The 14,702-nt window shown below is 30.6% G+C and overlaps 1 protein-coding gene across 1 annotated transcript; it reads left to right on the top strand.

Moving 5' to 3' along the window:
• Window positions 1-2,311: 2,311 nt before the first annotated feature.
• On the top strand, window positions 2,312-4,791 carry GCG54_00014349 (Regulatory protein CAT8; the record flags this gene model as incomplete). The annotated part of the gene is made up of 2 exons (XM_045414187.1): window positions 2,312-3,635; window positions 3,701-4,791. The coding sequence occupies 2 exons, from the start codon at window positions 2,312-2,314 to the stop codon at window positions 4,789-4,791; spliced, it is 2,415 nt and encodes an 804-aa protein (XP_045256653.1).
• Window positions 4,792-14,702: the final 9,911 nt, after the last annotated feature.

Below are 14,702 nucleotides of genomic sequence, written 5' to 3'. Positions count from 1 at the left end.
AAATAAGAATTTTCTTTTCCTGAGCATGACCATGATAACGAGTAACTTCAATACCTGAACAGACATGTTTTCCGGTTTGCTACACACCTTTTGGACACCCTCAACGACTCACTTGCGACAATTTTCACACCTTTTCATTGTCCCATCTTTTTCGCAGTCCAACAGACAGAGTCCACTCTTTTTCAGACGACTTCTCCAGCCCACCAAGTCTATCTTGAGTCACCTTCCTGAATTACCCGTTGGTAAGGCTGACCACAACATGGCTCAACCTTGATGGCCCACCCACTAATCCCCTTTTGATAGACGTCATGATGCTCCCAAGCCTCTTTGCCATTCTTCTCGTTGTGGAAACGTTGTGGTTGCCGCCGGAACTATTCTTCCCAATTTCGCTAAACAAGCGTTCTGGTTTTCATGCTACGGGCCTCCAGGTGGAAGCGCTCCAAATGCTGTAGCCGGCGTGGCCTGCTGTGCCCACGTCAGTGCTCAGTGGAGCAGCACTTCGTGCCCTTTGAGCAACAAAGCTGCCGCCGTTTTTACCAACTGCTGCAACAACAAAGGTGGCGGTGGATGTGTCCAAGCTTGGTGGTTGGGTGGCTTGAGTCTCTGGCCCATCCGGGTAAATCGGATATGCTACAACGCGGGTTTGACGACAGCGTTACAATCAGATCAAGTCTGTACAATAGATTCATACATGAAACAAGACGCCATTTCTTACCCATCGCTTATCATCAAGGGTGTTGCTATGCTCATTGAGATCCGTCTTAAACGGATTGCCTCAGAACAATTGAGAGCCAGCTCAGTCATTACTCTGCTCTATTGCAGGAACGACCTTGGTGAACTTGCGACCTGGATAGTTCGTAAAAGTCGAAAGGTCATGAAGATTCCTCTCAGACTTGTTTGCGGTTGCAGAAAGATCTTTCGCAACCCTTGTGCGCTCAATATAGTCAGAGACATGTATGAAAAAGTATAATAAGTATTCAAATGGTTGAGGCAACATACCACCATCTTTCTTCTACATCCGATCGACATTCAATTTCCTTCAGATTCCAATCAGAAGCGATGGCTTCCAAAGCAAAATCAACAACCGCCAACGAGGCAGCTAGTATTCGCTGCAGGGAGTTCGCAGACTTGCTAAACCGCGCACGTGAAAGAACCGAATTTGGCGAAGAACGTCCCATTACAGCGCGAGGGGGGGTATATGCGAAAGTCACCCTCCAAGACGTAAACGAAGACGTTGTTCGAGCTCTCGGGGAGTGGGTTGTGAAGCCCCGCGGATATCTGACACTCCCCAAAAGGTCCACTTCACGTCCTGCTACAATTGTCTTCGCAGTTACCGAGCGAATATGGGAAAAGCTTCGATCGGAAAGCTGCATCACTTTCGTTGCGAACATCCATCACATCAGCCCCGTTACCATTTCGTGGGTGATGGACGACAAGGGGAAGAGGGAGGAACCAGAAACCCTATGTGGAATATCTCAGATTGATGATAGTGGTCCTCTTGACGCGATCAATATTCACGTGGATTATGGTGAGGGTCTTTAAGGTACGTTCTGCAGTATACCGTACGTAGTGGCTCGAGGCTGACTACAGAAAAAGACTCGAAGCTCTAGCAGACATTTTCCGTTCTCACGTACAAACTAAGTGCATGGAAAACCGCACTGATGACCAGTCAATCTGTTTTCAGATTTTCCACGGGCGCGACTTGAGGGGCCGTCTGAAGCATTGAGATGCAGTTCTTGGGCAAGGGACCTCATCAGCTGGGACTCTCGGGGATACCTTTTGCAGCCCTCGGGCATCCCAATACAGTAACTCCGAGCACAACAAAGGAAAACAGCGAGCGATGCGTAGGGCAGTCAGGTTCGCCCCATTCCACTGGATTTTCTGTAGATAGAAAAGCTTTGTAATTCTCTATACATGTTTTCCGAGACCTTGTAATATTTCAGAACATTAGGCAGTTCTTCTAGCATAGCACGAACGTCGCTAGCACCACGCACGATTTGAAGAAATTCTAAACACACTCACCTGCGTCAAACGTGCATGTGACCACCACGCACTATATATGATCAATTGTTCATGCTAATTTTACTAGTAGCATTCATTGTACGGTCGGGGTCGTGCGAATAAGCAGCGAAAACGAGTGCAGAGCTGACACGTGACTCGCAGCTCTGCGACGGCGCCGACTTACTTCGCCCCGCCGTAATTCCACGTCACGATCGTTTTTACGCAAACATGCAACCGAGAATCCGGTCGGTCTTTTCCCCCAGCATCCTGCAAAATGTTTACCGAATTGAACATGTCGAAATAAGCCACCATGTTACCCAGCGAGCCCGCGTCTGAAGGTGCTCAGCCATCGCCTGTCCGCAAAAGCAAAATCGGCACATTCCGCGTGTCTACTGTGGACGACTTCAGTTCCAGCACCCGCAATGAACGTATTCGGCGAAGGTCCGGACTTCCATCAACAGCCTGCCAGACATGTCGGTCTAGGAAGGTGAAATGCCATGTCTCCGTTGTTCAAGAAGGATCTTCCACACTCGGAGAGCAATCCCAAACCCCACGGTGTCAGGCATGCCAGCAAGCCGACATTGACTGTCGCTGGGACACAGTCGACAAGAGAAAAAGGCGAAAGTTGCAGAGCACAGATGATGCATCACAAGATGCCGAAACACTACCGATGGAAAACATCGTGGTCATCGGGGATGGCCAGCAGCCTCCTTCAGAGGAATCTCATGTTCACAACACCGCGGCAAGCCAACCTTCAGGAGGTGAGCATCTGAGCGGACATCCAGGAGAAAGGAGCGCACAAATAACGGACAATCTGAATGGAATTCATGTCAGCGTGCCTAAGCTGGGAATCAGGGCATATGGGGAGCCATCCGAAGTGCACTCAGAGATGCAGCCTCCGTCCAGGGAGTTATTTTCGTTCGACAACATGGACATGTCGTATGACTGGTCGGAAATTCAAGATCTGGTGCTCGATTTCGATGGAATGGAAAACGTCAGCAACATCAACTGGGACAATATCCTCGCCGACCGACAGTCAGATGATCCTGCAGCAACGCCTAGGCCTCCGGCCAAAGCCATGCGACTGCGACTGTATCGACGATTCGGGCCCACTGCTGTTCTGCCCGGATTGAGAAAGCTCTCTATTGCCGTCAACACTCGATCTCCAGAAGGGAGTGGCGAGTCCGATGCTAGTAGCCGACCTGGAACTTCGATGACGCTGTACTCTCGAAGGGTGAAGGCAACGCATCCGTCACCAGGTACGCCAGGGTCTGATGATTCGCCTTATGATCTACCTCTGGAGGGTATTCGTCAAATAGCCGAGGTATTCTTCAACCGGCTGGCTTGTTACTTCCCATTCGTTGAGCCGAAGATTCTGGATGGTCATGTTCGCTCAGGACAGGCGTCTAGTTTGTTGATGAACGCCATCGCAGCTTTGACAATGAGGTTTTGTCCCGTTGAATTGTCGCCAGGCACAGTGGATGTAGGCGCAGACAGCCCATGGCGAAATGGGACCTATTTTCTGAAACGTGCCAAAGAGCAGCTTGTTACACTTCTAGCCATACCCACCACAGACATTGTGTCTGGAATCTTGATCCTTGCTTGGGCGGAGTTCGGGGACAACAACGAAGCTGGTAAGCAAATTTTGTCCGGTATCAATCAATGCGAGACGAAGATCAAAGGCTGACAAGGATCTCAGGACTATGGATGCTCTCTGGTATGGCTATCCGAATGGCTCAGGATATGGGGCTACATCGATGTCCTGAGAAGGAAGCGAACCCTTCCAGCGTTGCTTTCTGGGATCGATCGCCTCTCAGTCCAGACGGCAAAGGTCTTCTTAGCGATGAGATGTCCAAACTTCATCAAGCTAAATCCAAACTGATACTGTTCTGGACAGTGTTCTTTCTGGATGTATTTGTATCCTTGCTGACTGGTAGACCGCCCACTCTGAAACGCTCAGAGGTCGAAGTGCCAATTCCGACAACAGACGACATGAAAGCCGCACAGCTCGACTTCCAGGAGCACGTGTCAATGAAGAACAAGATATTCCCTGAGATCGCGCGATTTATGCTGCTCTACTCAGAAGCAGTTGAGCTTCTAAATCAGACACGGAGTGAAGAGAACACAGAGGCCTCCACGACTTCAAATGAATCATCCCAAAACTCAAAGTTGGAGAGGGTCAGAGACCAGATCATGAGCCTATACCATTCCCTTCCTCCAGATCTAGCCTTCAGCATCGACAACTACAAAGCTGCCAGTGTATGTAGGCAGGCGGGACAGTTCTTGATGCTTCATGTCTACTTCTACACTTTCACAATACTCTTGTCAAGAAAGGGATCATCAGCAGATGAGTATAACAACTCGCCTCAGCCACAAGCCGTCTTGGTGGCGTGCCAAAAGATTGTTCAAATGCTCAATACCGCCGAGCTCATCGACACAACTGGGTATCTTTCTGTTCCGTTTATCAACCAGGGCTTGTTCGTCGCGGCATCAACTATCCTGGAGGAGCAGCAGTCTAACCAGAATCGGCCCCAAGACTTGTTTTCTCTGGTTAGCGGCACAGATGTCGAATATCTCTGCAAAAAGCTGCAGGAGATGTCCCACTACTTCAGAGGCACCGGTGTGACCCTTGCGGCACTGGAACGCAAGAGACGAGAGGTCGCGGCCAAAACCACAAAGGGCAACAACTCGAGCGAGGATGAAGAGTCTGACGAAGAAAAGAATGAGGTCGTTCAGTTGAGCGATGGTGGCATCGTAAACCGATACTCGATACCAGAAGAGGGAAGCTAATTGTCGGTTCATCATGAGATACCTAGTTGAGAAGAATCATTTAGGACGCGGAAAAATGGGTCGGATGTTGACACAAGGCGGGGAGGTCTACATATGCATAGAACATTTCCAACAAGAGAGTCTGCTTAGTATTGTCAAATAGTAAGAGATATGTAAAAGAGTTTTGCTGTTCGGGCAGTGTTATTTAGCTATCCAGGCAGTATTCATACACACACAAATATATTACCTATTTCTGAAGTAACTATATTTCCTATTCTAGCTTTTTTTATTATTATTATTATTACTATCGTCATCATTATTATTATCATTAGTATTATTATTATTATTATCATTATTATCACTACTTCTATTATTCCCTCTATAATCACAAATTATAGTGGACACTACCTAGATAGCTAAGTAACACTACCTAACTTAGAAAACACATGCTAAGAAGCGACCTGCAGCTAGCCCTTGCCCCCACTTTCCCTATTTAGTAAATCTGAGCTATATGTGTGTGTGTGTGTATTTATTTAACGTCTGTGGTGCCTTAGAACTAAGTAAAAGACGCTCTAGTGTCTATTTATTCTAAGTATATATATAGATTAGGGTAGAATAATAAAAGAGATTTAAAAAGTAAAGTAAAATAAAGTCCTACTATTTTAATTTATCTTATTTTTATACTATATAGTATACTCTAATAGTAGATCTATAAGATATTAATATATTAGTTATTTTTAGACTATAGTATATTAAATACTCTAGAGGTAATAGTTTTAGTACTTTATATATTATATAGAGTAAGTAGGGGATACCCTCCTATATTATATATAATATATAGGGAAGAAATATTTAATATTAATATATATATTCTCTACCTACTTTAGCTTACTAAGGTAAGGGGAAATATATAAGATTAATACTAATAGTTTTAAGTAAGTTAATAAAAGTAGTGCTAATAATATAATATAGTATATAAGTTTAGATTATAATTAGTCTTTTATATTAAGGTATCTATCTTTTAAAGTAAAGAGAGTATATCTTTATATTAACTATATTCCTAAAGTGAAGAGAAATAGGTTTATATAGTAACTTATAAATTTAGTTATATTTAGCTAGCTTAAGCCTTATATAGGGGTTAGAGGTATTAAGAAGTTTAGGTAGGGTAGCTATATTATATAGCGTATAATTTTATTACTATAGTAGTTAGGTATTTTTAATAAACTTCTCTTAGTTTTTACTAAGTTATTTCTAGATAAATTTATATTAGCTAAATTAAGGTACTTTATATTAGTTCTTTTTATAAAAGAGTAGGTATACTAATATCTTATATTTACTATAGGTATAGTAAAGCTTTATATCTTTATATCAGAAATATTTATAGTAAGTAGTGAAGTCTTTATAGCTACTTCTAGCTACTATAAGATAGTATAAGTCCTATTAGTATAGTATTTATATTTTAAGAGTTAGTTTTAAATTAGTATATAACTTTAGTCTATTATAACTAACTAGGCTATTTATAACCTATTAGATATTAAAAGTGTAAGCTCTTAATTTCTTAATAAGTCTCTTTATATAGCTAAAGGTAGCTATATATATAAGAAGATCTATTTATTTATATTTTATATCTTTTTTAATAAGTTTATTTATTAGTTTATTTCTTTTAATATCTTTATATTCTAAGACCTATTAAACTCTAATTAGTATTAGTATTATTATTATAATCTCTCTAAAGTTAAGTATAGCTTTTTATAAAGAAGTAGTAGAGGCTCCTCTGAGGTAGTATATTACTACTTTATTATCTAAGTATATTATAATATTATTTATTAGGTTTAGCTATATAGTAACTTATAATCTAGCTTTAGTAACTTCTATTTTAGCGTTATATACCTCTATATTTAGTAGTAAGTAGTAGCTTATATAGATAACCTTATCTCTATAAAATATAGTATAGCTATATCTTATTTATATAGGTTATAGTTATAATCTATCTATATAGATAACTAACTAGTTATTATTAAGTGTTTCTAGCTACTCTTAATACTTTATAATAGCTTCTTCTTTATTTAGCTTTAGTAGGTAAGGTTTATTACTATATACCTATAGGTAGAAGACTAGTCTAAGAAACTTAATAATTTCTAGTAAGAGGTCTATAAGGTTAGTAGGTTATATAGTATTATCTTTATTTCTCTATAGCTTATAGCTAGCTACTTAAGTAATTAGTAAGTAGTTCTTATTTAGAGTTCTAAGTCTTAAGAAGTATTTCTATTAAGCTAAGTTAAGGAGGTGTTCTATTAGTAATATACTAGATTCTTATATAAGTATAGGAATTAGTATAGTTTTCTAAGCTAGTATATATCCTCTTATAGTAGTATTAAGTACTATTTAAAGTTTATTAACTTAGTTTTATAAGCTATATTATACTTAGACTATATCCTATTCTTCTATTTTACTATAGGTTTATTTAGTCTAAAGTACTATATTCCTAAGCTAAATAGGGCTTTAAAAATAGCTATTATATATATTACTTTTCTTATAGTATAAGGTAATATACTAGTATAAACCTTATTTAGGCTCTTAATATAGTTAGTAGTAGCTTATATTATATTTGCTTTCTCTTTAATATAATACTTAAAGCTTAGTTTACTATTAAACTAAACCTTAAATTATCTTATAGTAGGCTTTAAAGTAATTATATACTCCCTATAGGTAATTATAAGTTTATAGTCCTCTTTTTATTAGGAGAAATATTATACTTCTATTTTAGTAGGGTTAAAATATATTTTATACTACTCTTTAAAAGCTATAGTTTAGTTTAGTAGTTCTTATATAGTATTATAGCTTTCCTCTAAGGTTTTCCTTATATAGAGGATTTTATAGTTATTTATATAACTAAATCTATACTCTTAAGGCTTAATTTTATAGATTAAAGCTATATAGATAAGGTAAAGAATAAGAGAGGTAGGTAAGCTTTATAGTAGCTTATACTTAAGTAGCTCTATCTCTATAGTATAGCCCTTAAAGTATATTTTAGTTTATTTTTAAGTTATAAAAGATTTAACCTATTTAATTAGATTTAGTAGCTAGCCTTATTTCTTTATACGTAAATAGAAATAGGTATAAACTACTAAGTTAAAAGTGCTCTAAATATCTATAGTAATTAGGGTATATATAAGTTATCTATCTATTACTACTTTAATATTATATATAAGTAAGCTAATTATATCTATTTTAGATCTCTTTAGTAGTACTCTTATAACCTATAGGTATAAAACCTTATATTAGACTATAGTATTAGCTATTCTTTTTACTTAAAGTCTCTTTAGACCTTTACTAATTATTAATAGTAGTGAAATTAAGTATTAGCTTTTTAGGGTATTAGTATCTCTACTAACTTTTAGTATTATTATACTTTAGTATTATAGAAGATTTTAAGGTAATACTTAATCTCTATATATTACTAATAAAATATAGTAATAATATATTATAGGTATAGTTATACTACCTAAAGTATTACTATTATAATTTTATTAACTCTTAGTATAGTATTACTTACTTTAAGTATAATAGATTAAACCTCTTCTTATAGGATAGTATTATCCTATAGAATAACTTACTATAGTATTACTAATATACTAAGGTTAACCTTAATATACTTAGTAATATATTTAAAGAGTTTACTCTATAAGAAGTATACTTTCTTAGTAGGTATATAGATATAGTTTTCTCTATTCTATAGAGGAGGAGATTTAAATTAGGTTTTATATTTTACTTAACTTATAATCTTAAAAAGGTCTTTATTATTCCTAATACCCTCTATTACTTTAGCTTATTATATAATCTTAGCTTTATAAATAGCTTTATAAAAAAGCTTTTAAAGTTCTTTAGTTTTCTCTAAATACTTATCCCTTCTTTTTAATATATAATAGTTTTTCTAAAGGTTATAGTATTTATTATTCTATTAATAGATAGAGGTATTCTTTAAATTTCTTTTCTTTTTAGCTACTACTAATATAGTATAGAAAATTATAAAAATATCTCTTATAAACTTATTAAGATTATCTTTAGTTTCTAGGGATAAATTAAAAACTTATAAAAAGTTCTTAATCTCTTCTATAAAACGTATAATATAGTTTCTAAGTAAGTAGTATTTAGGTATATTAGTTACTTATAGTTTAGTATTAAGATTTAGTATACTAGAAACTATTAAGATAAATATATAGTAATCTAAGTTTATATACTAATAGCTTAATACTTATATTTTAACTAATAGTAGGTTTATTATAATAAAGTTAAAAATATTTCTAGTATTATATATTTACTTTTTAGGGTTATTTATAACTATAAGGTTATATTATTTAACTTAGTATTAGAACTATAATACTCCTATATTTAGTTTAGTACTTAGCTACTATACTAAGTATATAATATTAAAGTCTCCTACTATAAATAACTTAGCTAGTAAGGTTTATTACTTAAGTGTAGTTAAAATATATAGTTTATTACTATCTCTATAGATATTAAGGTAAAGAATATTATTAATAGTAAGTCTTATTATATCCTAATATAACTAGAGTGTAATTTAAGTTATACTAAGATATTAGTGTAAATCTTTAATATATATAAGAACTTATAGATAATTATTATAGTATATCTAGGTGAGTTTTAAGCTATATAGTAAGTATTTAGTAATTATATAAGTTTTATTTAATTCTTTATTAGGGTTAGTATATATAAAGACCTAAGGCTTCTATATAAATATTAGGTTAGTATAAGCTTTATACCTATATAATAGCGTGAGGCTATATATATCTAAATATCTAGTAATATTTACTTAAAAAACTATAAATCCTCTATTTATTTAGTAAGGAGGTAATTAAGGTTCTAAGCTCTATAAGAGTAGGGGTAATACTACTTTTAAAGTAATCTTCTCTTAAGGCTTTAAAGATATTAAACTTTACTTTTTTAACTAGTAGTAAAAAATAGTTATAGCTTTATATCTTAGTTAGTAATATATATTATATTTATCTTATAGGGTGTCTTATAGCGTTATTTTCCTCTATAATTTTCTTAGCTTTTATATTTTTCTAAATAATATTCTTCCTCTAAGCTTTAATAAGATATATAATTTTACTATAGTCTCTCTTTAGCTTTAGTAGGTATTTATTATTAATACTCTTATAATCCCTTTTATAATTAGTATATTAGGTTAGGAGTTAATAGTCTTTATATACTTTTTCTAAACTATAGTTATAATAGTATTAGTTCTTTTAGTATAGTTTAAGCTTATACTAGTTAAAGTATTTTAAGTACTAGTTAATATTTATTTTTAGTTTAAGCTTAATAGCGTAGTTATTATCCTATAGAGTAAACTACTTAACTAGAGGTATCTTTTTAAAGGTAATAATCTAAGTTTATAGGGCTTATCTACTAGTATAAGTAGCTATTATATATTTTATAGGCTTAAGTTTTAACTACTAGAGGACCTTATTAGTAAAGATTAGCTTTATATTAATAGGTTCTCCTCTAAAGTTAGGGGTTATAGTTAGGATATTATAAACTATATATATAATCTATATCTTAGGTTATTTAATAATACTTATACTAAGTAGTTTAAGTAGCTTAAGGCTACTACTAAATATCCTCTATTAAGCTCTATTAGAGTTTAAAATAAGTATAAAATTAGTCTAAATCCTAGTTATCTTTATAATATTACTACTCTATAGTTTATAGTACACTTTAATCTCTTTATAAACTATTAATAAGTATATATTCTTAGATCTAATATCTTTTAGGATTTTAATAAAGAGTTTATTATCTATAAGTTTAATATTCTTAAGCTATTAAACTCTATTTTAAGCTATAACTTAGCTTTAATTAAGCTATATATTATAAGTTACTATTAAGTTTTAAATACTCTATTTACTATTTTTATAGTTAGTATACTAGGCTACTCCTAGCTAGAGGTTAATTAAGTTTCCTCTAATTTTAATATTCTTAATAGTAGGGTTATTAATAAGGCTAGCAAATTCTAGTTATTATATATAGAAGTTATAATAGAGAGCTATTATAAAGATCTTCTTAAAGTACTTAGCTATTTTATAGTATTATTCCTCTACTCTTAGTATTATAAGATATACTTAGAGGCTATTAATAAAAGCTATTCTAATATAGTTAAATATATCCTAAAGGTGAGTAATTTCACTTAACTCCTATATAGTAGGGGTTTAGCTTTAGTTTATTATTAGTTCCTATATAGATATATTATATATTACCTTTTAGTAGTCTAGTAGTAGTAGTATACTTCTAAAGATATTTAGTAATAAGTTCTATATAACTTATTTTCTCTTAGTTTTAGATAGTAAAACCTCTCTGAGAAGTTATTAAGAAGGGCTTAAGTCTATAAGGGTAGTAGCGTTTAGTAGCTATAACCTTATAAGTAGTAGGATAAGCTAGAATTATATTATTAGTATAGCTAGAGGCTTAGTACTAGCTATTTCTTTATTTTTAGCTATAGCTAAAGAAAAGTATTATAACCTATAAATAAGGATAATAGTTAGTTAACTTACTTTAGGTATTAGGTAGCTAGGATAAGATATTTATACTATAGGATTATAGGAATAGTAAGAACTTACTTAGAAATAGAAGAACTATAGTATAAGTTATATAATAATAAGATAAGACTAAGTAAATAGTATAGACTACTAAGTACTTAATAAGGACTACTAAGTACTTATTAATAATTACTAAGTACTTATTAGTACTTAGTTAGGAATTAGTAACTAAATAAAGAAACTATTTAAGATTTATATATAGTATAACTTAAACCTTACTTAAGGTTAGACTTCTATAGCTCTTTAGTAATTAACTTAATATTTATCTTTATAGATACTTTTAGTTTACTTTTATTATGAATTACTTATTAAGACTAAGACTAATTACTTTAGTCTCTAAAGATCTAATTTATAACTAGTTTATAACTTATAACTTAAACTATAACCTCAGTATACTATTATAATATATTAATCTTTAGCTTCTATTAGTAAATCTTATTATTAGATAGTTAACTATAACACTTTAATTACTCTTATTTAGTAAGTTAACTATTAATACTTATTAATAGTAAAATAATAAGTATATCTTTATATACCTCTACTAAGTTATTTATTCTAAAAACCTCCTCTTCTTTATAGTAGTTAGTCTAAAACCTAGTTAAAGAACTTAAAGGAGCCTTTATAGTAGTAGATTTTAATAATAAAGTAACCTTAAAGAAAGATACTTATAAATACCTTTAAACTAGAGTTAAGAAAAGAGATAATAATATTACTAAAGTTTAAACTATATATAATAATACTACTATAGAACTTTAAAGCTTTAAAGAAATAATATAATAACTAAGAAATAGCTTTTAGTATATTATAAACCTAAAAAATAAAGTTATCTAACTTAGAGGATAAAATAGTAATATTAATATTAAAGAATTCTAAAAAGAAATCTATACTTTATATATAGCTACTAATATTATTATAACCCTTACTAGAGGATAATAAAAACTTAAATTTAGTACCTTAATTATTTATAATAGTACTTCTAGATAATTTAAGTTATTCCTAATCTAAATTAAGAACTATTAGAATTTCTACTATAGAGATTTTATTAACTAAACTAAGAAAATTATTTATATTATTACTTATTTATAAGGATAAACTTTTAAATAGTTTAAACCTATTTAGAAAGAGTTCCTTAAGTATAAAATTTTAGATAAATACTTTACTAAAACCTATAATATCTATAGTAACTTTAAGGGATTTAAAAATACTTTCTACTCTCTCTTCTAAAACTCTAATAAGAAATAATAAACTAAGAGAAACCTTATATAGCTATAATAGATAAAGTTAATTAAAGAATATATTACTATATTTAGATAACTTAGTATCTAACTTAACTTTACTAAAGAAACTAAGATCTTTATATTCTATTAAGAACTTAAAAATAAAGTTAAAAATAAGATTATTAAGATTAACTATCTTAAAGACTTTTTTTAGTATACTAACTTTATTATTAAGATTAATAACTAACCTTTTAAATACTATAAAGAAAAGGGTAAAAAATAATAAGAACTAAACTTTAAATATAAGTATTAATAGTAGCTTTAGTAGAAGTTTAGTCTCTAGTAAAATAATAATAAACCTTATAATAACTAGAGTAATATTTATTAAAATACTACTTATAGATAGTATAGTAAACTTATAGATCTTAATATAATAACTAAACTTAATAATAAGAAGTTATAAAACCTTAAGTATTATAACTATAATAAATAAGGATATATTACTAGAAACTATAAGTAGTTTAAAAAGCTTCCTTAGAAGCTAATAACTAAATAACCCTAATAGGTTAATATTATTACTAAAATCCTATATATATCTTAGTTATAGATTAGATACTATAATAATAACTACTAGATTTATTTTAAAGATAAGGAAATATTAGGATACTACTTAAAGGATAGTAACTTTAGATAATCTAGATATAATATAACTACTTTAGATATATATCTAAGAACTTTAGTAATAATATATATTAGTAATAATAAGATTTAAAGAAAAACTAAAGAATAACTAGATAAAATATTCTAAGTATAGTAACTTAAATTAGTTCTTAGTTTTATTTTAAAAATAACTAATAACTAAGGTTAAACTAGTTATAAACTCCTAAATTAAACTACTTATATAATATTAAAAGAATAAATAAGAGAAGAATTTAATAATAAACTAGATTACTAGTATAACTTCTTAGAAGAATAGTAACTATTTAACCTTATAAATAACTAAACTTTTAGAAAAAGAGAAGGTTTTTCTTATAACTTAGATAAACTTTATAATATTATATATTAATATATTTAGATAGAGATTACTTATAGGCTTACCCCTAATATAGATAATATTAGTTCTAAAGAGGAATCTAAGAAAGATAATATACTTAAGTAAATTATATATAAGTAAATTAACCTATATAATAATAAATAGTTTATTAAACTTTATAGTATACCTAATATAAGACTAAGAATATATTATATCTTATAACTTAGAACTAAAGATTACTTCTACTTTAAAATTATTAACTCTAACTATTAATACCTCTTTTAAGTATAATATTTCTTTAATTACTATAAAATCTATATAAGAGATAAATATAACTACTATTTCTAACCTAGGTAATATAATAATAGTTCCCTATAAAACGTCTATACTATATATACTCTTACTAAATAGGAATTTAGAAAGTTTAATAGTAATATTACTATATTTACTCCTAGTTAATAATTTCTTATAGAATACCTCTATAATAAATAGATAAAATAAGATAAATATTAATATAATAAGTATTAGATCTACTATAAGGAAAAAGTATATACCTAGAGAATTATAAAGAATAAACCCTAACCTCCTTAGGTTAAATATTATAAAAATAACTTTATAAAAGTATAATAAGAAGGGAAATAAATTACTTATTTAGGATACTTAGAGTAATTAAAAAACTAAACTTACTTACTAATATAAAACTATAATAAGTAATAAAGAAAAAGTTTATTTACTAAATATTATAAAGATATTAAAGTAATATAGAACTTAAAGTTACTATTAATTAATAGATAATATTTATACTAATTAATAGTAGAGCTAAAGTAAACTTTATTACCCTTTAAACTATTAATAAATTAAAAGTACTATAGAGAGGAAAAGAATAACTTTATTAATTATATATAGTAGAAAGAGAAGAATTTAAATATAAAAGAGGTACTATTTATAATAAGACTATACCTCTTAAGATAAATTACCTAAATTAGAAAAAAAGAATTTAATTTAATATCACTAATTTAAGAATATATAATATAGTATTAAGACTACTTTAGTTATAAATAAGTAACT

Source organism: Colletotrichum gloeosporioides, assembly GCF_011800055.1.
Source record: "Colletotrichum gloeosporioides strain Lc1 chromosome Unknown consensus_114, whole genome shotgun sequence".
NCBI lineage: Eukaryota > Fungi > Ascomycota > Sordariomycetes > Glomerellales > Glomerellaceae > Colletotrichum > Colletotrichum gloeosporioides.
Note: the sequence above shows the minus strand (reverse complement) of the source record. Positions and strands in the feature narration are given on the sequence as shown.